This window comes from Oratosquilla oratoria, chromosome 23, assembly GCF_046742065.1.
Source record: "Oratosquilla oratoria isolate Oo_2021 chromosome 23, ASM4674206v1, whole genome shotgun sequence".
NCBI classification, from domain to species: domain Eukaryota; kingdom Metazoa; phylum Arthropoda; class Malacostraca; order Stomatopoda; family Squillidae; genus Oratosquilla; species Oratosquilla oratoria.
The window spans coordinates 48,295,803-48,319,692 of record NC_134799.1 but is presented as its reverse complement, the minus strand read 5'-3'; the positions used below and the strand labels follow the sequence as shown (position 1 = coordinate 48,319,692).

The 23,890-nt window shown below is 37.9% G+C and overlaps 1 protein-coding gene across 4 annotated transcripts in view; it reads left to right on the top strand.

Moving 5' to 3' along the window:
- The first annotated feature begins 1,771 nt into the window (after positions 1-1,771).
- The window catches only part of Nf-YC (nuclear factor Y-box C), a 77,735-nt gene continuing 55,616 nt past the window's right edge, over positions 1,772-23,890 (top strand). The window contains exons 1-4 of one of the 4 annotated variants that reach the window (XM_076207103.1): positions 1,773-2,154; positions 3,819-4,008; positions 15,589-15,707; positions 21,725-21,910. In XM_076207103.1, coding sequence (XP_076063218.1) covers positions 15,597-15,707; positions 21,725-21,910 — 297 coding nt within the window. In that variant the 5' untranslated portion in view covers positions 1,773-2,154; positions 3,819-4,008; positions 15,589-15,596. Of the gene's footprint in view, positions 2,155-3,818; positions 4,009-15,588; positions 15,708-21,724; positions 21,911-23,890 lie in introns of all 4 variants that reach the window. The other 3 variants (XM_076207104.1, XM_076207105.1, XM_076207102.1) reach the window with 3 other exon arrangements.

Genomic DNA, 23,890 nt, shown 5'->3' with positions numbered 1-23,890 from the left:
TCCTCCGACAAGTGTTTGTGTCATTTTGACAATTGGAAATAAACTCATCTGCTGGGATTCGAACCCCCGCCAGAGCGGAATGCTTCATATAATGCGAGGACTGTACCGCCTGTACTACACTGACCCTTCAAAACAACGAATTAGTTCACGGACTAATCATTCTGCCGAGGGCACTCGTGTAGAACGTGGTATGTACTATATTTCATCAAATCCTTTATGCAGGCTAGTCTTCCGACAAGTGTTTGTGTCATTTTGACAATTGGAAATAAACTCATCTGCTGGGATTCGAACCCCCGCCAGAGCGGAATGCTTCATATAAAGCGAGGACTGTACCGCCTGTACAACACTGACCCTTCAAAACAGAACGAATTAGTTCACGGAGTAATTATTCTGCCGAGGGCACTCGTGTAGAACGTGGTATGTACTATATTTCATCAAATCCTTTATGCAGGCTAGTCTTCCGACAAGTGTTTGTGTCATTTTGACAATTGGAAATAAACTCATCTGCTGGGATTCGAACCCCCGCCAGAGCGGAGGTTCTGTTTTGAAGGGTCAGTGTAGTACAGGCGGTATAGTCCTCGCTTTATATGAAGCATTCCGACATCATAAATTTTGTTCATTTCGTCATCCACAAATTCTGGGCTGCAGATGCGCAGGCCACGAAGGAAGATGGAAGAAAATGCTGACTGTTTAATTCTATTATGGTGGGCTGAATAGTAATGTGAATACTATATTTAAATTTCTTATTGCATCTGTGAATGTTACAATCTAAGAAAGAAATGCATGAATCTTTTTCAATTTCTATAGTGAATTTTATAGAAGGAACCAATTGATTTAATTTAGTTACAAAGGTATCAACATTTTCATTGTTAGGCCAAATACAAAGAATGTCGTCGACATACCGAAACCATTTGACCTTCTTGGGAAGTATGTTTGCTAAAAGCTTGGTCTCAAAAAATTCCATGTAGATGTTGCTCAGATCCATATATTGTCAGTAATATAAATAGTACATACTTTAAAAGTTAATGTAATAATGATCTATTTCCATGACCTTGCCGAGTGACCCAACCTAAGCTTTCAGGCTTCGGAGAGGAGGGTAAATGTCTCTCTTGTCCTATTTATTCTTTGTATCTCCATTTTTTTTTCTCATTTTTCTGTACTCCTTGATAATGTGAATATATCACGAAAGCGCTTGGACTCCGTGTGTTTTTTCCTTTTCTTAGTGGACTCTGCATATTTGTGATTCACGTGTGACTTGTGAAATTTGTGCATATATATATATATATATATATATATATATATATATATATGTATTATATATATATACATATATATATACATACATATACACACACACACACACACACACACACACACATATATATATATATATATATATATATATATATATATATATATATATATATATATATATATATATATGTATATATATATATATACATATATATATATATATATACATATATATATATACATATATATATATATATATATATATATATATATATGTAATATATATATAAATATATATACATATATATATATATATATATATATATATATATATAATTTTTTCGACGATTGTATATTTTATGGAAGCTTTTCATTGGTAAATATATACCGCATACATAATATTTTTTGTAATATAAATGTAATATATCTATCTTGTATATTATATTAAATTATTTCTTGATAAAATGTGTATTTTCATGTATCTACTCTGCAAAACATAGATAAACAATTATATGAAAAATTATACATTGTTTACAAGCCAGTAGACGTTGAAAGTACTTTGTGGTATACACGACTGTGAGAACTGAAGTAGTTTATAAGAGAAGTATGAAAACAGTGTATGATGACAGCATTATATATTAAAATATCGGCATTTGTGTAAGATTTGATCTGAACTTGCTTTAGTAATTGCGAGGACGTGTGAGAAAGGTTGATGGAGAAATATTTCCATACTGTTTACCGCGTTTGGCCCAAAAACGTTAACGTACTTTGGCCAAAAGAAACGAGGGAAGAGTTAGATATAGTGGCCAATACTTCGGCATATGTTCCAATTTTTGTGCCTGCGCGGTAGCCCCAACTGGTCCAACATTGAACGACTTTATACGTAGAGTAACTATTAAGGTGAGTGTCAGATTTTCTTGATTTAGGAAGGTCCTGTAGTACGTGAATCATACTAGCCTAACTAGGTTAAATTAATGTATTAGTAATTAGATTAACACGCTGTACATCAGTCACAAACAGAATGATGGCTCAAGATTCAAACACGAAGGTGATAGAGGCAAAACCAGTGTTATTTTAAGATTTGGAAAATGAAATTAATAGGAAAATATTCAAAGCTTAATTAGCCATTTGTCAGTAAATTTTTAGTTTCGACCATGGGTTCAATATAGCAATAGAAAATTAGTTATTGTATAAATTATAATGTATCAACGTGATATGGTATTTTGTGAGCGGAAGTGAAAAACAAAAAAGGCGCTAAAACAGATTTCTTAAGTAACGAAGTCATGTCGGACGAATGGTACGCCGTATTTGTTATGATAGATGCCGACATTGAAGAAATGAAAGGATAAATTTGTCTAACCTAAACTAAACTCACCTATCCTAGCCTAACCTGTGAGAATCAACACCGTGTGAGATCGAAACCTTTATCGGTACGACGTTTCGCTTGTTACAGCTTTTTCAAGTACTTGAAAAAGCTGTAACAAGCAAAATGTCATACCAGTAAAGGTTTCGATCTTACACGGTGTTGATTCTCACAGTCTTGTTGGCTTTTGCCATTGTGTTTCTAACCTAACCTATCCTAACCTAACCTGTGTTTAATAAATCATTACCTGCAAATTAAATGTCAACTGGCTCATCCACGTTGTCAACGTCGTGAGAGACGTTTGTGGGCTTTTCAACCACTCTCTCAGCTTACGGGGTATACAAAGTTTTTGCAGCTTGAAGGAATACATGTATCTCTGCTCCATAACATTCCTTCATGAAAATGTACCTGGCGAGGTACTGCCGGAAGTACCGAGGTTGTATAACAGGCCTCAGTACCCACTCTTTTACATCGCACCAAAGCCTATCAATATTTTGAGTGTGTACCTCATGGACCCCTGGTGCGACAAAGTTTTGAGAGTGGTTGACAAGTGTAAGTGTAACCGATGTCCCCGAGATTGCGGTATGCATGCCAAGAATCACTCATGATGAGAGAACCTTGCCTGATGAAGTGGAGAATGATTGGTACAAGAGTTTCTCTGTGTCGCCTTTCTCCCTCAGGATCTATCAGTGGAACAAGAAATCTCTTTTTAGACTCCATTTCAATGCCACCGAACATCCACACCTAAGAGAGAATCCTGTCATCATTGGCGTGCCTTCGAGAGATAGTCTCCTCTATCTCTACCACAATCCCAGGGCCACCAATTGGCTCTTGGTGGTTGAACAATTCCTCACACACCTCGCTGCAAAAGCTCCGCCAGTCTACACTAGTTGTCGAGAACTGAAGGTCACGGATTGCGTCCTCATGACTACAATTTTTAAGTACCCACTTATTAATGAAGCACACCAATTGCCATGGTTGTATGTGACTTCCTTCAAGAAATGTTCCTTTATAATCACTGACAGTATAGGTGCATTGCTTTTTCTGCTTCTTCTTTGCTCGTGCGATAAAATTGGTGCACGCCCAGGCATGCTGATCCTCATGGAACCAGCACAATCTATTACACCTGGGGCAATTTACCATGCATGGCAGAACCCCGTGTTCTCGCAGAAATTATAAAGATGACTTATTATCTTTGTAGCACCGCTAGAATGTCACCTGGAGTGGGAGCACAACCTGTACACAGAGTGATGTCCTTTTTGAAACTGACGTCTACTTGAAACTGACGTTTCAAGTAGACTGGGCAGACGACAGACAATTGACAGACGACAAGATGGTGTCCCGATTCTATGCTACCGACTTCGTTCATTAGCATATTTGTTTGTAACAAGGTATTTTTTATTTTCATTTCCACCCACAAAATTGCATATTACGTTGATAGATTTTAATTTACAAAATTAATAATTAATTTTCTATTGCTATATTGTGCCCATGGTCGAAACAAAAAAAAATACCCATTTGTCAATTAGGCATTGTAAAAAAAAAAAAGAAACTATAAATTGACTAAAAAGGACAATTTATAGTTTCACCCAACCAACAATTTCCTTATGTGTTTCTGTTGAGATATGTTGTTTATTGATTGATGGTGTACATCATTTTCGTCGCTAATGTGTATTTTTCAAGTAATTAGTATATAAAGATATGCCTACGTCTCCTCCCCAACGATCTTGGGGGGACCTGTGGGAAATTGGGGTTTTTGGGTGGGGGATTATTACATCGAGTAACGTGCATTGCAAAAAAGGTTGGAAATCCAGAAATTCACAAAATAAATATACATACATACATACATATACCAAGGCTTCTTCCCCCTTACAAGGGGGGTAGCCAAAAAGAAAAAGGCACAAAATCATTCCCACCCATTCCATCCCTGAATACACTCCACACCCCTCCACCCTCCCTCCTATCCTAGCACCTCCCTGGGTCAGAAGCAGTGTCGCAAGACACAGCACATCCACAGCAAGGCCGCTTCATTAAATCGGCGACCCCCCCCCCTCTCCGCCCCCCCATTGCATAAAATGAGAGGACGGGGAGAAATCCCTTCGGGCTGCGTCAAATTTTGCTCACACATACTACCTCACCCCCCATCCACCCACCCATTCCACCTCATGCAATCACAACATCATCCATATACAACCATTCTCCATTCACCCCTGTCTTCTGTCCTCTCCCGTCCTTCCTCAACAGACATTCCCCTCTTCCCCAAAGCCCCCTTCACCCCATCCATCCACCTGATCCTAGGACGTCCCCTCATGTTCACTCCCTCCACATCTACCTTCCACACCTCTTTTACTAGTCTTTCTTCACTCATTCTTTCCATGTGTCCAAACCATCCTAATATTCTTTCATCAACCCTATCTCCCAGCTCCTTTTCCACCCCTGTTCTCCTCCTCACCTCCTCATTTCTCACTCTATCTAGCCTAGTAACCCCCATCATACTTCTCATAATAAATATATGAAAATATATAAATTAACCTTTGGCGGCAGCAAGGGTTGTTGTTATTGTTTAGCAGCATTCCCACCACATTTATGATTTCTCCGCTTGGTGAAACTGTAAATTGACCTTATGGTTTCCATTTATTTTATTAGCTATTACTTATAATAGATAAACACACATTTCTACTAATAGTTATACTTTAACCACTTCACTCAGGGCCAAAATCTCGCGGGCAGCATTAGCTGCCAGACGTACGATGTTGCGTCATAATACTCGCATCATAAAAAATAGTCACCGCTTATATCGATCGTTCTCTCCTTCACCCGTGAATTTTGATAACCATAGAAAATGTGATGAAGCCAGTTTAGAGAGTATGTCAGTTACGCAGGGACAGCTACAATAAATATAATCAAGACGCCGATATGGCAGCCTCGCGTATCCACTTGCTCCTCATGCCGCCTGCGTAGGCGGCACCGTATGGAAGAGGTTAAAGAGAGCTCAAGTTGCGTTACTAAGAGTGCTTTGGTGGGGATTGGAGGGGTCCAGGGGGCCAAATCCCCCAGCTATGTTAGGTTAGATTAGTTTAGGTTGAGGTTAGGTTTGGTTAGCTCTGGTTTGGTTACGTTAGATTAAGGTTAGGTTAGTTGTACACAAAATTGCAACTCTCGGTCCTCTCAAAGCTTCATGAATTTATTCCCGATTTTAGTGTTAGCAACTCTTGAGCGGACAAAGTGCGCATTGCTAAATGTAGCAGATATAGCGATAAATTTTGCGAATCGTTGGTAACACTGCTCAATAATAACATGGCTACGCTCGCGTGAGCCCCCGCCATCAAAGGTGTAATTTATGTATTTTCATATATTTTTTGTGTTGTTGATTTTACACCTGTTTTGCAACGCACATTACTCAATTTCATGTTCCCCACCCAAAAACCCTGATTTCCCACAGGTCCCCCAAGATCATTGGAGGGGAAAGGTAGGCATAACTTTATATATGCATTACAGGTAAACGTCGACTTACGATGGCCGCGACTTACGATTGTTCGACTTTACGATGACGACGACGACAATATGATAATTTAACCCCTTCCATACGGTGCCGCACACGTAGGCGTCATGAGGAGCAAGTGGATTCGCGACGCAGCCATATCGGCGTCTTGATTATATTTATTGTAGTCGCCCCTGTGTTTTTACATTCTCTCAAATGTGCCCTGAATCCCATTCTCTGTGGTTTTCAAAATTCGCGGGTGAAAGAGAGAACGATCGATATAAGCGGTGACTATATTTTATGATGCGAGTATTATTACGTCACGTCGTACGGCTGGCATTGGCTGCTGCCCGCGAGATTTAAGTTCCGTACTAAAAATACATATTATAGTGTCTGAATATGGTAAAAAGGATAAAAATAATTAAATAAACTACTGTACATGTAGAATTAAATAAACTACTGTACATGTACAATCATGATTGATTGCGCGATCTTTTGATTTCAAAAGTCCATCACTCATTAACAAGCTATATAAATCGTTAGTTCGTCCACATTTGGAATATGCTGTTTCCGTATGGTCACCGAATCTCATTAAAGACATTGACAGACTGGAAAAAGTACAACGGCGAGCCACAAAACTGATTCCAAATATCAAAAATAAATCATACGAAAATCGACTTAAGCACATGAATCTGTTTTCCCTAAAAAAGCGTAGACTCAGAGGTGACTTGATACAGGTCTTTAAGATTTTAAAGGGAATTGACAACATCAAAAGTGACAAAATTTTCACATTGAATAAGAATCAGACAAGAAACAATGGTCTCAAACTGTCCGGAAATAGATTCAATTTGGAAGTAGGTAGAAACAACTTTGCCAACCGTGTAGTTAATGAATGGAATAAACTTCCTGCACAGGTAGTGCAATGTAGTTCAGTTCGAAGCTTTAAGAATCATTTAGATAAATACCTAAGTAAGATGCTGTAATGATTATAATTTATGTTATATTATTTGTTTTTGTTTTGTTATAATTTGTCTGTCTGATTTTCATTTATTATTAGTTATATGTCAATTCATTATCATTTACTATTTATCTGTTTGTTTGTTATTCAACTATACCAATGCATTTATTTATGTATTTTAATTGTTATTTACATTGTTATAGTTTTAATTTATTATTAATATGTTTTTTTTTTCTTTTTTTTTTTTTTTTTTTTTTTTTTTTTTTTTTTTTTTTTTTTTTTTTTTTTTTGCATCCAACCTAGATATGGATCAGAAGGTCTCCTGTCGGCATGCTTTGCCTTTGTAATCCTTTGTAATAGGCTATATTCAGTATCTCTGGTGGTTAATATACAGGTAGGCTAGGTACAGTGACCACGGAACAGAGTGATACACAAATTGGGGATCGACTTACGATGAAATCGTCTTACGATGGCTCTATCGAAACCTAATGCCATCGTAAGTCGACGTTTACCTGTACTTGAAAACTAAGTGTTTGTGACGGAAATGATGTACACCGTCAATCAATACACAACATATCTCACCAGAAACACATAAGCCACATCAGAAAATCGTTGGTTGGGTGAAACTATAAATTGACCAAAAAAAATTAAATAGCTTGAAAAATAAGGGAGATACAATTTTTTTTTTTTTTTTTTTTTTTTTTTTTTTCCAAAATTTTGCCCAGACAAATTGAGGAAAAGAGATGGTATCATGGTATCCCATGAAGATTGCTTCAATCCTTTATCCTACAAATAGGTATATACCAAGGACTACTATTATACTAATAATATCATATTATACTAATAGTAGTCCTTGATACACACACACACATATATATATACTGTATATATATATACACAACCACTCCTCACAACACAGAGTAACAATGGGCTTTATGGCAGACCAATATTCGTTTAACGTAAATCTCCCGAAGTTACGACCGTGTACGATAAGTTGGCTGAGGCAACTGGCAACACGTGGGGTCGCTCGCACGCTCACACTCTGCTTGGTTCCTTAGTCTTTATGTAGCATACCATCGACTTACATGTGTCTATTGATTATATTTTTGTTATGTTTATATCCCTCAACATGTACGCAAAAAGAAAAAGTACAAGTCCACGATGATCATCTGCTAAGAAACAAAGAAGAGCAATAGATATAGACACAAAAATGAAGATTATTAATCAGTATGAAGGTGGAATGAAAGTGCAAGCTATCACTAGTAGTATGGGACTAGCACATTCCACCATCGTAAAGGACAAAGTTCGAGTGAAGGAGACTGCAAAGCATACAACAGGATATAATGCTTTGATAACAAGGCAGAGAAAAGGCCTTGTCCATGAGATGGAGAAATTATTGTCCATTTGGATTGATGGCCAAATAAGCAAGAAAATTCCAGTTAGTCTACTTTTGATTCAGGCTAAGGCACGCAGCATCTTCGAGACAATGAAGTCATGTGAGGAAGAAGAAAGCACAGAAACATTCACTGCAAGCCATGGGTGGTTCCAGTGGTTTAGTTGGCGATTTAATTTGCACAATCGTCATATTTCTGGCGAAGCAGCAAGTGCGGATACGGAGGCAGCAGTAGAATATCTTAATGTTATAGACAAAATTATGAAGAGAAGAAAAAACAAACAAAATAGTCATCTATATTGGACTTCTTACAAAAAACTCCAAGTAGTGCCCCCTCCACGGCAGCATCCCCACTCCCTACCAGCTCCGCAGACTCTCCCATACCCGGAACATCAGCTGTTATAGAGTCCGACGACGAAACCCCAGATGATCCTACAGGTATTATCCAATTTGAATCAAGTGATGAAGAGGAACCAGAAGTATTTGAAGGTTTTTGTCTTGATAATTAAATTTTTATTTTGCAGTCTGTTTAAGGAAATGTACGTAAAAAAAATTCAATTGTCTTTACCTTGAACTGTAAACTCATGTATACGTACATACACAATGTTTTGTACTTCTTGTGTTAATAAAAACAACATTTTGTCAGTTGCATTTTCTTTGTTTTACCTTCTTTTTTAATTATACGAATTTTAGGTTAATAAAACAATGAAAGTGGTTTTAATATTGTATTTAAAATATGATGAAAAAATAAAGCTAAAATAAAAATATATATTCACTGCTGATAATCTAGCCTAGGTTTTTAAAATCTTGAAATTAATGAGTAAAAGAATAAACAAGACTTCAATATAAGTACTATCAAAACAGTAAATAAAGCTTTAATGTACATGAAAATTAAGATACATGTATTGCTGGACATTGTACATACAGTACATATACGTATATGTACAGTATACACTTTCGGTTAACGACGGCGATGCTGGTCCGAATTGTCGTCGTTAAACGAGGATTGGTTGTATGTATGTATATATATATATATATATATATATATATATATATAAATTGAATACAAAATAAAGAGTGCTAGCAACAAAATGGTAATAAACCTAGATATATAAAATTTGTAGGGCAATACCAGCTGACTGTGATAAGCCCTAACCTGACACCACTGTAACAATGATCTACAATACTGCAAGCAACATTATCTTGATGCATAAACATTTTCCTGTATATGGGACGTTAGTAAGGAAGTGCTCCCCTTAGCTGAAAATGGTCACCTGACGGCAGATAGAATGAATTGTAGAGTAGGAAAGATAATTGAATTGACGGTCTTTCTGATAGATTAAAGCTTTCACTTCATAATTTGTAAATGAATAAATAAACATATACAAAAATGCTGTCTCAACACTAGATCAACAACAGCTTTATGTTCCGGTAACATTGCCTGGTGTAGATGCAGCATTAATGTATAACATTTATTATTATCTTGGCAGCACTGGTTCTACTGCGTATACGAGCTACGTATTTTGCAATTCACTCTAGCAGTCTTGCAACAATGTTGTTGAATTTGATGTGTTATAAGTATTCCTCTGTAAGAAGCCTCTGCCAGTGCTGTGCAATATTACGTGTCTACTAGCATATGCCATGCACGGTGCATACTTTCGTAGCAATTCTGACAATAAATAAATAAATGAATATTGTCAACCGAGGCCATCGATGATGTCAAATTGTTTTCATTATGACGATGGGCGAAAGGGATGTTGAGAGGAGACGGGGAATGTAGCACAGTGATCAGTCTCCGGTACAATGTCTTCCAAGTTTGCAGTAAATATATCAGACTGGACAGTTTCACTAGTTCTTACGATCTAAGAGTATTTGGATTTGTTAAACTTTTAATTATGAATAAACTAGGGTATTACATTGTTTCCTTCAATGAAATTTCAATTTCATTACAAATCATGGACCTTAAAACCTTAAAAGGTCAGATATACCATTCGCTAAAAATCATCGTATTGCTCGAAAAAGTACTTTTTAAAAGCATACAAATAAAGTTTTTACCTATTACAGAAGAATTTATTCAGAAAATTCACTTTTAATTACGCCTCGCATACCACTTTTCCGAAGTCTAGATATTCAGAATAACAATATTGTTTGTTTGGCAACTGTGACGTCACGAACGCGGAATTCCCCGAACCTTTCCCGAAGCGCACGGGCGGAATGTTTCGAATAGCAGACGACGCAGTGAAATGAAGACAAAACTGTTTTTTGCCAAATTTGATATAGAATACTGTCAGTATGTTTTTTTATGTAAATTAAACTGTAAATACAAAAAGTTATTGAAGTCTTGATATCTGACCTTTAAAGGTCAGAAATCAAGACTTCAATAACTTTTTGTATTTACAGTTTAATTTACATAGAAAAACATACTGACAGTATTCTATATAATTCCACCATCTACATCTTATCAAATTTGGCAAAAATCAGTTTTGTCTTCATTTCACTGCGTCGTCTGCTATTCGAAACATTCCGCCCGTGCGCTTCGGGAAAGGTTCGGGGAATTCCGCGTTCGTGACGTCACAGTTCCCAAACAAACAATATTGTTATTCTGAATATCTAGACTTCGGAAAAGTGGTATGCGAGGTGCAATTAAAAGTGAATTTTCTGAATAAATTCTTCTGTAATAGGTAAAAACTTTATTTGTATGCTTTTAAAAAGTACTTTTTCGATGATTTTTAGTGAATGGTATATCTGTTGATATCTGACCTTTAAATGTATCTTTAATTCTGCACCTGCGAGATGTTTCATCTTTCCAAGTTTGTTATTGTAACTTGCTATCAAATCCCCACATGAATAAATTTGATTCTGAATTCAATTTCACACACTTTCGCACGCTTTCACATTAACCGACATTTGAAGAGAAATCAGTATGGTTCCTTGTGGCATGGTCAACGTCACCTCATAATTAAAAGGTTTCAGATCGTATCCCTCTTGTTTGCATATCGTCTCGTGTCTCACTGAATAGGAATTACTGCCTCGAGTTTCATTCCGCAGCCCTACAATGGATGGCAATGGTCTTTCCGTACATTAATCTTGGAAGAAACTTTGGACTTGTCTGTATTATCTTAGAAATGAACATAGAAAGATAAGAAATAAGAAACAGCAAACAAGAAAGATAAGAGAAGGAGAGAGAGTGAAAGAAATTGAGAAAAAGAAAAAGAAAACAGTCACAGCTCAGTCGGTGGAACGGTGGATTGCTAATTCGACTTTTAATCTCTCTGGAAGTCATCACATGATCTTCTTTAGTGGAAACAAGCCTTTGTGCTCAAAAGGGGATAGACTCTACCCCCCTCCCGCTCCCTCAACTTTGTAGAAATGTCAATAAAGCCAGGTTCCAATTGAATGATCTTTGAACTTAATCATTTTGGGTTCTGATACATTATTATTATTATAGGTTTATTCAACAATATTAAATACAATTAGACATACATATATACATTTTTTTTTTTTTACAAAATTGGTAGTTGAAAAGGGAGAGCAAGAAGCAAAGCTTATGGGGAGTTGCTCTCCCTTAAGGAAAAAATTATTTTTATTTATTTATTTTTGTTACATGGTAGTATGGTACATACACATCTACACACATATATACATGCATACACATATATACACACACACAATGACATGCGTCACGACGTCCGCTAACTCCGACCTCACGTAGAAATCGGGGGCACGAGCGAGCATCGCAACTTGTGGGGGTCAGGTGAGAGGTGAGAGGTCAGGTCGATTGTTGACGGGACGATAATTGCTTAATGCGCAGATCTGGGTCACCGTGACCTGCTGGAATAGAAAAAAAAGAGCGGCAGACTTGGGCAGTGCATGACAGTTTCTCCATGAATACAACCATGAAATGGACCTGAAGTGTTCAATATACTAATACTTATAGATTAAAGACTTTTTTAAGTATCGTTTGAATGATGATAAACATTTTGTCTTAGGTAAATCCTTTTCCAGTTTATTCCATGTGTTAACACCTATAATAGATAAGCATTGGCTTTTTTTGGTTGTTCTGTATTGAGTTTTAAAGAAGTCGTTTGTTTGCCTAGTCGCATAGCGAGTTTCGTAAGTTGAGTAAAATTTCAATATGTTTTGATTCATGTGTTGTAGATTTGGTGCATAACAATGGCAGTTTTGTACTTTATTAAGTCATTGAATTTGAGTAGATTTAGTTTTTTAAATAAATTATTTGTATGTTCCAAACGACCTACATTGCAGATTATACGCAGTGCCCTTTTTTGAGAGGTAATCATGCGTTGAAGATTAGTTTGATAAGTATTACCCCAAATTTCTGAACAATAGTTTAAGTATGGTAGTAGTAGACTACAATAAATGGGACGTAGGGTATTTTCATTGAGGATATTTCTCATTTTATGCATAATTCCTAAAGTTTTGGATATCTTATTTATCACGTGATTTATATGATGTTTCCAATTAAGTTGATCGTCTAAATACACGCCTAGGAATTTACTGACGGACGCTTTTTCAATAATTTCGTTGTTTATTTTGATCGGCTTAGTACTTTCATTATTTTTGTAGAAAAGCAGGTAGTTAGTTTTTGATACGTTTAAGGATAGCTTATTGGCTGAAAACCAGTTGGATAGTTGACATAATCCTTCATTAATTGTCTTGATCAGTTTGTCGGAATTTGTATCGGAGCATAGAATGGTGGTATCGTCGGCGAACAGTATAAATTTCATAAGGTTGGATACATTTGTAATGTCATTAATGTATAGTAAGAATAGTTTGGGTCCTAGAACTGAACCTTGAGGTACTCCGCATGTAACTGGTAGAATGTGTGATCTTTCTTCCTCAATGGCCACATATTGTTTCCTGTTTTTTAGATAACTTTTTAACCAGTCATTAACTTTACCTCTTAGCCCATAGTATTCGGCCTTTCGAATTAGGATTTCATGATTTACTGTGTCAAATACCTTTTTAAGATCAATAAATATGCCGGCTGTCTTTTTCTTTTGTTCTATATTGTTAGTTATCTCTTCAATTAATTCCATTACTGCTGTAGACGTTGAAAGATTTCGTTGAAATCCATATTGACTATGGTAAATGACATAATTTTTTTTTAGAAATGAGACATGAGGACAAATGCCTTTGAATCAGAGGACAAGGACATACCGAAGAGAATCATGGCATTGGAAGGACAAGATCTCGTAGCAATATGTGTATATGTATACATATATATATTTGTAAAAGAGGGGAGCAGGTTCTTAGTAATACTCGTGGAGTTAAAAATGACAGTTTTGTTGTGTTTATTCAGTTTTTCCTCATATTCTCGATTTTCATGATTAGAGATTTGCCATTTACTGGGTGAATTGAAACTAAATCATTGTATTCTTCCATTTCATTCCATCATTTGAGCTCAACATTTCGTCTTAATGAAGACATTTTCTAGAGTAAACTGAAATAACAAAAATTACATAAAGTAATGGTGACAAAATTACCGAAGTTACATAAATACAATAATGTTGACAATTGTGTGCAAGAACAATACTAGTAAAATATGAGTGATACAATAAATGCAAATAAATACTTGATAAGGTAGGTCGCCATTTCTGGGCTGTGTAAGTCTGTTAATGGACAGGGAGGTCCTGTCATGTAACATTCATTCAGTATGTATTCATGGGTCTGCTTACCATCAATTGGGAGTGTAATACGCCAGGAGGCATGTTGCTTCACCCACTTGCCGGCGCCAGTCCCCTTCACGGTCTCTGTGCAAGCTCTCATGCAAACACCCTTCCCACTCCAAACAACTCTCGACAGGTTTGATAAACTTGACCGATCCCAAGGATAGAGGCACTGGTTATCGGAGATGAGATACAATCACAAAATCCTGAGAGTGGTTGGCAAGGTCAAAGTGAAAAATAATTTTACGAGAGAGTAGGACACAGAATTCAAGCCGAAAGGACATTGTATGTTACAGTTGGACACAGCACGAACTAACCAGGCAGTCCTTGGCAATCTCCACAAAAAAAAAAAAAAGAAAAAGAGAAGGAGAGAGGGGAGAAATGATCCCATCCCTGTCTCCACCAAAAAAAGTTTGAATGTGGATGGGTGGTGGTGGTAAAAGAACAGGAAAAAAATCGGCCCCCAAACACCTCGCTGCAGCCTGCCCCATTCCCCGTTCCCCTAAATATAAATCAATTAAATGAGACAAAATAAAATATTAAATAAGTAAACAAAAAATAAATAACTAAAATAACAACATAAAACCCAACCACAACAAAAACTGAAGCAAAAAATACCCACAAAATAAAACTGGATTCTTAACAGCCCCACCGGGAGCAAATACTTTCTTCCAAGTTCAGCATGAACATCAACAATAGGGTGGGGAACTCTTTGACTTCCGCCAACCATTCCTTCGTCGAGTCGAGAACTTACCCGGCTCCTTGAGAGCCATCAGAGCCCGGAACCAGGTCACTCGCAAGGTTAACTAGGGGCGACTCAGTTGCGCGATGGAGAGTGTGCGCTGTGACCATCCGCTGTTGAGGAAACTTTTCAGCACCCACAGGGAACTATGCAATAGTCAAGTGATGGGAAGGAAAAGGAGGAAGAAGGGGAAGATGCCAAGGAAGCAGAGGAGAAGGAGGAAGGGGAGGAAAAGGAAAAGTGGACAAGGAAGAAGAGAAGGAAGTAGGGGAGGAAAAGGAAAAGTGGACGAGGAAGAAGAGAAGGAAGTAGGGGAGGAAAATGAGAAGAGGAGTTGAGAAGGTATATACACATATTCAGACTATACACTTGGCAGCACATGGATGTGAACAAGATGTATATGGGGTAGAGGACCAAGAAAGTGAATGGCTTCCACAGTAGCTCTGGTATCATAATCCTTTGATGCCACGGGCTACACAGCAATAACAATAACAACAACAAATTTATGATTTTGTCATATCATAGCTTCAGGTATGCAGCTTTGTTCAGTGCAAGGTATCATACACCACAAACTGCATAGCCTACAGTATGTGAACATCATTGTTTTAAGTACCCTTGTTAACTTTTCATAATTTGGTGCATTTTGTCCATTTATGTTAGAAGGAGCAAATTGCCTGATGTTCCTCATTCACAACTTTCTTTTCCAGGAGCCAGAATGTCAGTAGAGAGTCAGCTGGATGGTACACAGGCCACATTCTCAGAGGCTGGACAGGCACTTAACAGTTTTTGGCCAAAAACCACAGAAGAAGTCAGGAATCTAACAAATGTGAGTTTTTCTTTTATATATTTCAAATACATTGGTTAAAGAAAATGGAGAAAAGTGTGAAATAAGCCAGTTGTTGTTTGCTGATGACACTGCACTTGTAGGATCAGAGGAGGGATTGAGGAAGTTAGTGTCAGAGTTTAGGAAGGTGTGCGAAAGAAGGAAGTTGAAGATGAATATGGTTAAAAGTAAGGTGATGAGATGCACAAAGGGAGAAAGTGGCCACAGATTGGAAGTGAGTATTAAGGGAGAGAGACTGGAGGAAGTGGATAGTTTTAGATACTTGGGTGTGAATGTAGCAGGAAAGGAAAAAATGGAGGTGGAAGTAAAATGTAGATTGAGAAAACCAAGTAAATTCCTAGGGGGATTGAAGAGTGTAATGAGAAATAGATATTTGGGAATGGATGCTAAGAGGAGATTGTGTAACCTACCTAGTTTACCTAGTTGTATTTTGCGGGAAGGGGAGCTATGCTCGTGTTGTCCCGCCATTGTATCTCTCAGTGTCTAGTTTGCTTTTAAACTCGTGAATGGTTTTTGCGCTTACTATTTCATTATCCAGTTTGTTCCAAGTGTCTAAAACTCTATGTGGAAAACTGTTTTTCTTCAGTTCTCTTCTATAGCTATGTTTTCTTAATTTCCTTCCATGTCCTCTTGTGTTTCTCTTGTCCCAGTTTAGTAATTCTTCTCTATCAAGTATCTCTGTGCCTTTCCTGATTCTGTAGATGGTCAGTAGGTCTCCTCTCTCTCTTCTTTGCTCCAGTGTCGGTAGCTCCAGTTTAGCCAATCTCTCCTCGTATGATAGGTTTGCAAGTGCAGGTGCCATATTTGTAGCTGCTCTTTGGATTCTTTCTATTTTCTTTACGTTCTTTTTGGTACTGGGGGACCACAATGTCGCCGCATACTCTAGTCTAGGCCTTATCAATGTAACCAATATTTTTTATGTATCTTGTGTTTTCACTGACCCACTGGGTCATTGTGTACTCCATGGTCATGTCTAGCAGTACATTCCCCCACACGTCATCTCCTCGTACTGTCATGTTGTCCCAACAAATTTCTTTGCAATTGAAGTCTCCCATAATTACTAGATTACCCTTACCCATTAGTATCTCATTTAGTGATTTTCTTGTATCTTCTAGCATTTTTGTGTGTTAGTTTTCTTTCCAAGCATTCGTTCTTGGGGGCACATAGGTCACCACAAACTTTCTACTTTTCATATTCTTGCCTTCGACTTTTATCATGATCAGTTCAACATTACCTTTGCCCTCTGCAATTTTTGTCACGTTTAGGTCTTTCTTGGCCAAGAACATGATTCCCCCTCCCTGCTTTTTGTCCCTGTTTCTTATCCAGTAATTGTATAGCCCTTGTCCAATATCAATAGATGGTATTTCTCCTCTTAGTTTAGTCTCTACAATTCCCATTATGTCTGGTTTTTCTTCTAACAGATAATCATTGAGTTCGTTCAGACCTGAAATTAATCCGTCAATGTTAGTATAGGCCACTTTTAATTTTCTTCCTTCTCCATTATCTTTTCTGTCCTTGGTTTTTTCGTTTTGGTGTGCCACTGTTTCAATCTCATGTCGATTACTCTCCAATGGAATTCTTTGCATTCTGTCTCCGTTCTCAACAAGTTTTTTTCCTTTGCTTCTTTTCTTAGTGACTTTTCTTTTTCTAATTCCTCAGTACTCATTTCTCTTTTTACCCATATCTTATTGTACTTTTCACTCTTTGCCAAATTGCCTACTTTTTCAAAGATGTCTTCTACTACCATCTGTGACCTTAATTTTATCTTTAGAGGTCGATTTCTATCTTTAGAGTAGCGACTGATTCTGTGTGTCTCTTCTAAGTCTATGCTTGAATCTCTTTCCCCCCCCTGAATTTCATTTGGAATTTCTACTGCTGTCTCTTTTTCTTCTTTTTCTCTCATGCACCTCGCCAATCCCTGTTTTTCTTTTAGTCCATAGGCCACAATACATTTTTTCCTATCTACTGTATCCCTGACCCAGTTTGCTTTTTCATTAATCACTTGGATAATTGTGTCTTTTGCATTATCCTGCATTTGCTGCTTGACTATTTCTTTAAAAGCAGTTTCCTTGTTTTCGATGTTTTCCTTCCGCTTCTTAATTTTCTGAATACTTTCTTCACCTAGATTCTCTTCGATCTTTTGTGACAAGTCATGTAATCTGTTGTTCACCTCTATCTTTAAATTGTCGCTGCTGTTATTTTCATTAGTTTTCTTTTATTCATTATCATTCTTCAGCTCATTTATATCCCTTTTCATTTCTTTGATCTCGTTTGTGAGATCTAAGTTGGTTTTTCTTAGGTCAGAGATTTCGTGATTTACCTGTGCTAAGCATTCCCTTAATCCTATGATATAATTTCTTAAGGGGGTACGCGACACCTGGGGGGGGGGTGAATTTGGTCAAGATATGGCATTTTTCAAAACTGTGTTCAAAATGTTCGTATACCACTTAGAAATAAATCCCGACAAATAATTTTCCAGCCGCGCGCAATTTAAAGGTCCTGGGTGAGGTTTAAAGGGACAGATTTAAAGGTGCAACCCACACTAGAGGGAGGCGTGCCACTTAGGACCTTCAGGCGCAGCGAATAACGTTGAAATTTGATTGAATTTACACTCGCCCAGTGTATCAACGGCCAATACGATTTTGGAGGGGAAGGGAGGAAGGTGGAGGGAGAATATTTCGCCAACTTTGTGCGAAACTAAACGTTAGTTCCCGGCTAGCTCTGAAAAGGGAAGTACGCATGTCTCATGAGCTCTCATTGCAATCTATTACTTTAGCTAGTACATATTACTCTTTAGTACAGTCATCATGGGTAGCAAAAGGAACAAAAGAACATCACAATGACAAAAAACAGCGTTAAAGATGGCAAGCAGTCAAAGACGACTAAAGATCTCACCACCTCTCACTCCACCACCGCCCTCACCTGCACCTCTGTGACGGTGACAGAGGTAAAGGACAACATTAGACTAAACAATTCAAAGAGGAAGATTAAATCCAAAGAAGAAAGCAAGAGGAAAAAGATCAAGGCTATACAGGAAGAAGAAAGAAGAAGGGACATCATATGATGCTGGAGGGGGTGCCCTACCAACATAGATTGGCGAGGGGAATCTGATGAGGAAAGAGAAGGCGCCCACTACTGGAAAATAAACCTCTCTCCAATGATTTAGATACCCTGAAGACCCCCAGCAGAGAGGTTTCAAATGAAGAAACCGCCAAAGGTGCAAAAAAGCAAATTATATGATGATGTCGTCTGTGCGTCGTCACTACTGTGACATACTTATACTTTAGTTTTTCAGTATTTAAAGTACTTATAATTAAAATATGTTGATAATTTTTACTGTACTTATTATATAATAAGAATTAAGCCATGAAAAAATCAGTCAAATTGGTGAAACTATAAGCAAGTTACAGATATATTCATATTTCAAGTTGCCATATCTCCGTTCGATATTTTTCTACTTTTTTTTAATCATAAAAAATCTAATATACATCAAATTTAGATGAAACTTACAGGGAATATTACTTTTAGTAACTGCTAGGGCCGATCGTTCGAATATTTTGAATAGGATGAAAGAGTTCGGAGTAATAATGGAAACGAGCAAAAAAATTGTATTTTTCACGATTTTTGCCAGACATTAAAATTGAAATGCCTGTATGCAAAAGTATAAAGGAAATTGTTCAATTACTCAATGACCGGCCCTAGGTGTGCCTACTGACTAATCATAGCCAAAATATAAAACAAATTGGTCCACGTATTATGGTGCTGTGCACTTTTAAATGTTGCTACTGGTATACGTACATGTGTACATATGTACATACATCATTCTGCTTCACCTAAAATGTAGGCAATATGGATACCTATTTACCTGAGAAGTTTCAGCTCTACTCTAAATATTTTAGAAAATGACCTCCAGGTGTCGCGTACCCCCTTAAGTCCATAATTTCATTCTCCCACCGAGTCCTAGTTTTGTTCATATCTTTCTCTATCTTTAATAATCGACTTTCATATTTGTTAAATCCTGTGAAGTCGTCTTCGTCGCACGTGGATTTGTTTACATTGCGGTTCGATCGTCTGACACTAGATGGCTCTGTTTCGTGACTGTCTCTCGAGTCGTTTTCTTTTATTTTTGCTAATTCCATGATAATACAATTGACTAGCACTGCAGAGATATCATTTCGGACACTCACGATCACTCCCCACCCTTACAATACAAACCAGGTTTCGTTTTTCGTCGTAAATCCCCTTCTTCTTGGTGACGGCGACGACGGCGTGCGAGTGCGACGACGTGTGTGAAGGAGTGATTGTGCCAACAGTACTGTATGGGGCAGGGACATGAAACATAAGAGAGGAGGAGATTGAATGTGTTTGAGATGAGGTGCCTAAGAAGTATGATAGGGGTTACTAGATTGGATAGTGAGAAACATGGAGGTGAGGAGGAGAACGGAGGTGGAAAGGGAATTGGGAGATAGGGTTGATGAAAGAGTATTGAGATGGTTTGGACACATAGAAAGAATGAGTGAAGAAAGATTTGTAAAAGAGGTGTGGAAGGAGTACACATGAGGGGTCAACCAAGGATGAGATAGATGGATGGGGTAAAAGGGGCATTGGGAAAGAAGGAAGTGTCTGTTGAGGAAGGACAGAAGATAGGAGCAAATAGAGAATGGTTGTGTATGGATGATGTTGTGATGCATGAGGGGTAGTGGATGGGGGGTGAGGGAGTATGTGTGAAATATAAATTGACACAGCGTGAAGGGATTTCTCCCCATCTCCATTTCTGCACGAGGGAATGGAGAGGGTGGGCTGCCAATTTAATGAAGCGGCCTTGCTCTGGATGTACTGTGTCTTATGACACTACTTCTGACCGAGGGCATTGGGCAGGATACAGGGATGACCCATCATCCATGAGGAGCCAAGGTAAGAGGGAGGAAGTGGGGTTGGATAGGAGTGGATTTATTGCCTTTGTTTTTTGGCTACTTCCCTTGTAAGGGAGAAAAGGCCTTTGATATATGTATGTATATAAATACATTTAGGCACTGTCTTCAAAAAAGAGGTACAATGATGGTGGTCTGGCTGGTGAGGTTATACAATGTTTGTTTAAGAGAGGGTAGAGTGCTGGATGACTGGATGAGTGCCTGTATAGTTCCAATTTACAAGGAAAAAGGGGACAAGTGAGAGTGTAGTAGTTTCAGAGGGATCAGTTAACCTCTTCCATATGGTGCCGCCTACGTAGGCGGCATGAGGAGCAAGTGGATACGCGAGGCTGCCATATCGGCGTCTTGATTATATTTATTGTAGTTGTCCCTGCGTAACTGACATACTCTCTAAACTGGCTTCATCACATTTTCTTTGGTTATCAAAATTCACGGGTGAAGGAGAGAACGATTGATATAAGTGGTGACTATTTTTTATGATGCAGCTAATGCTGCCCGCGAGATTTTGGCCCGGAGTGAAGTGGTTAATTGTAGCTGGGAAAGCTTATGGGAGGGTTTTGATTGAGAGGATTAGGAGAAGAACAGAGGGAGTAATTGGTGAGGAACAGTGGGTTTAGGACAGGTAGGGCTTGCATAGAATGTTATGTTGTAAGACAGATATGTGAGAAAGCTATAGGAAATGGTAAGGATGTTTTTTGGGCCTTTATGGATTTGGAAGAGACTCATGACAGGGTAGACATGAAGGCACTGGGTGGTATTGCAGATATATGGGATTGGAGGAAACCTGTTAAGAGCAGTTGAGTTTTTACGAAAGTAATAGATCTTGTGTTAGAATGGGAAATGGAGAGTGAGTGGTTTGAGGTAAAGACGGGACTTCACCAGGGATGTGTTATGTTGCCTTGGCTGTTCAATTTATACATGGATGGGGTGGTGAGAGAGGTAAATGAAAAGGTAGTGGGTCAGGAATGCCCCTTTATGACCTATTGCTATATAGGTGAAAGGGGTCAGGTATCATAATTGATAGTGGCAAAGTATTTCTTGTGTAATCTTTGTATTTTCTACCCACAGAATGACTTGCGACAGCAAGAACTCCCACTAGCAAGAATAAAACGTATAATGAAACTGGATGATGATGTCAAGATGATTAGTGCTGAAGCACCAGTTTTGTTTAGCAAAGCAGCAGAAATTTTTATCACAGAATTGACGTTGAGAGCTTGGATTCACACAGAAGACAACAAAAGAAGAACATTACAGGTATTTTTAAAGATGGCTGAAGAACAAATTAGTTACCAGATAAGAAGACATTTCACAGGGATTAGATCTAAATATAGCTACCCATGTAAATATTTTATAAAAGTGCAGTATATTGCAGGTGTTTGATAGAGTTGCCAAAAAGGAGAGTGTACCCTGTACTCTAGATGCCAAAAAGGAGAGTGTACCCTGTACTCTAGAATAATAAAGAACAGATCAAGTATATAATAAGACTAACAGATAATCAAATCTGTTGACCCATGGTCTCCAGGTAACCAGCAACAGCCACCATATTGACCCATAAATCACTCAAGAAATTTTGTGCTGTGTAAGATAAAGTGTTTGGTATCTTCTGTGTTATGATTGCATCTGGAGAAGTTCGTTTCTGTAGCTGGGCCTATTCTATGTTGGTATTGTCTCCGTGTTGTATGGTAACCTGGACACTGTTGTGCCAGTGTGGTTCTTCCTTCTTTTTGAAGTGATTTTTCTGTAGAGCTAATTTCTGGAAGGGTTTGATGGAGTAGTGTACATAGTGGTTGGTCTTGAAGTGTTTTTGAGAGAGGGGAGAATTTATCAAGGAACTTTATCAAATGCCTTGTTTATGCCTATTTTTACAATGACTTTGTTTTAGTAGTGTTTTCTTGATTTCTTCAGCACTTGCATAAAGTGTGAAAAGTTTGCTGATGGAGTGACCCTTGAATTCATGTTGGTTTGGGAAGAGGGGCAGACTTATTATATTTCTTTCTGCAATCAATCTTTCCGTCAGCCTAGGTATGGTGGATAGTAATGAGATTGGTCTGTAGAATGTTGTCTTCTGTTTTATATGTATGTGTGTGTGTGTATATAAATATATATATATATATATATATATATAAATGACATGAATGAAGGAGTGGAGTGTTATATGAATTTCTTTGCAGATGACGCAAAAATACTAAAGAAAGTAAAAACAGAAGAGGATTGTGAATCATTACAATCAGACCTGGAAAAAATCTGGAAATTGACTCAAAAGTGGGAAGTGAACTTCAGTATCAAGAACTGTAGTATAATGGAGTTTGGACAAAGTAAAAACAGAATTTGAAAAAATTATAAAATTGGTGAAGAAGAAATAAAAAAAGTGAACTCTGAAAGAGATCTTGGATTAATAATCAGCAAAGACATGACACCAGACAAACATATCAACAAAATAGTTGGAGAAACCTTCAACCTATTAAGGTCAATGAAAGTGGCATTTGACTATTTGGATGAAGAAACTATTTTAAAAATATTAGTGACATTATTATGACCAAAACTGGAATACGCAGCGACACCATGGACACCCAGTACTAAAAAGAATATAAAGAAATTAGAAAGAATACAGAGAGCAATGACAAAATTAGCACTGCCACTTTCCAAATTAACATACGAACAAAGATTATCCAAATTGGAACTACCAACACTGGAGCAGAGAAGAGAAAGGGGGTGATCTACTGACTATAGAATCATGAAAGGAATGGAAATCCTTGATAGGAATGATTTACTAAAAAGTGACAATGGAAAAACAAGAGGAGACAAAACAAAACTCAAAGGATAAATATAGAACATACATATAACAAAGCTTTTTCCCCCCTTACATGGGAGGTAGCCACCCATTCCATCCCCTACATACTCCACTCCCCTCCACTGTCTTCCCTCCTTCACATCCTGGCACCTCCTGGATGACGGGTCATCCCTGCACCTTGTCCACTGCCTTGGGTCAGAAGCAGTGTCGCAAGACACAGCACATCCACAGCAAGGTCGCTTCATTAATTTGGTGACCCCCCTCTCCGTCCCCTCGTGCAGAAAAGGAGAAGACTGGGAGAAATCCCTTCAGGCTGTGTCAATTTATTTCTTATACATACTCCATCACCCCCATCCCCCACCCCTCATGCATCACAGCATCATCCATACACAACCCTTCTCCATTCACCCCTAACTTCTGTCCTCTCCCGTCCTTCCTCAACA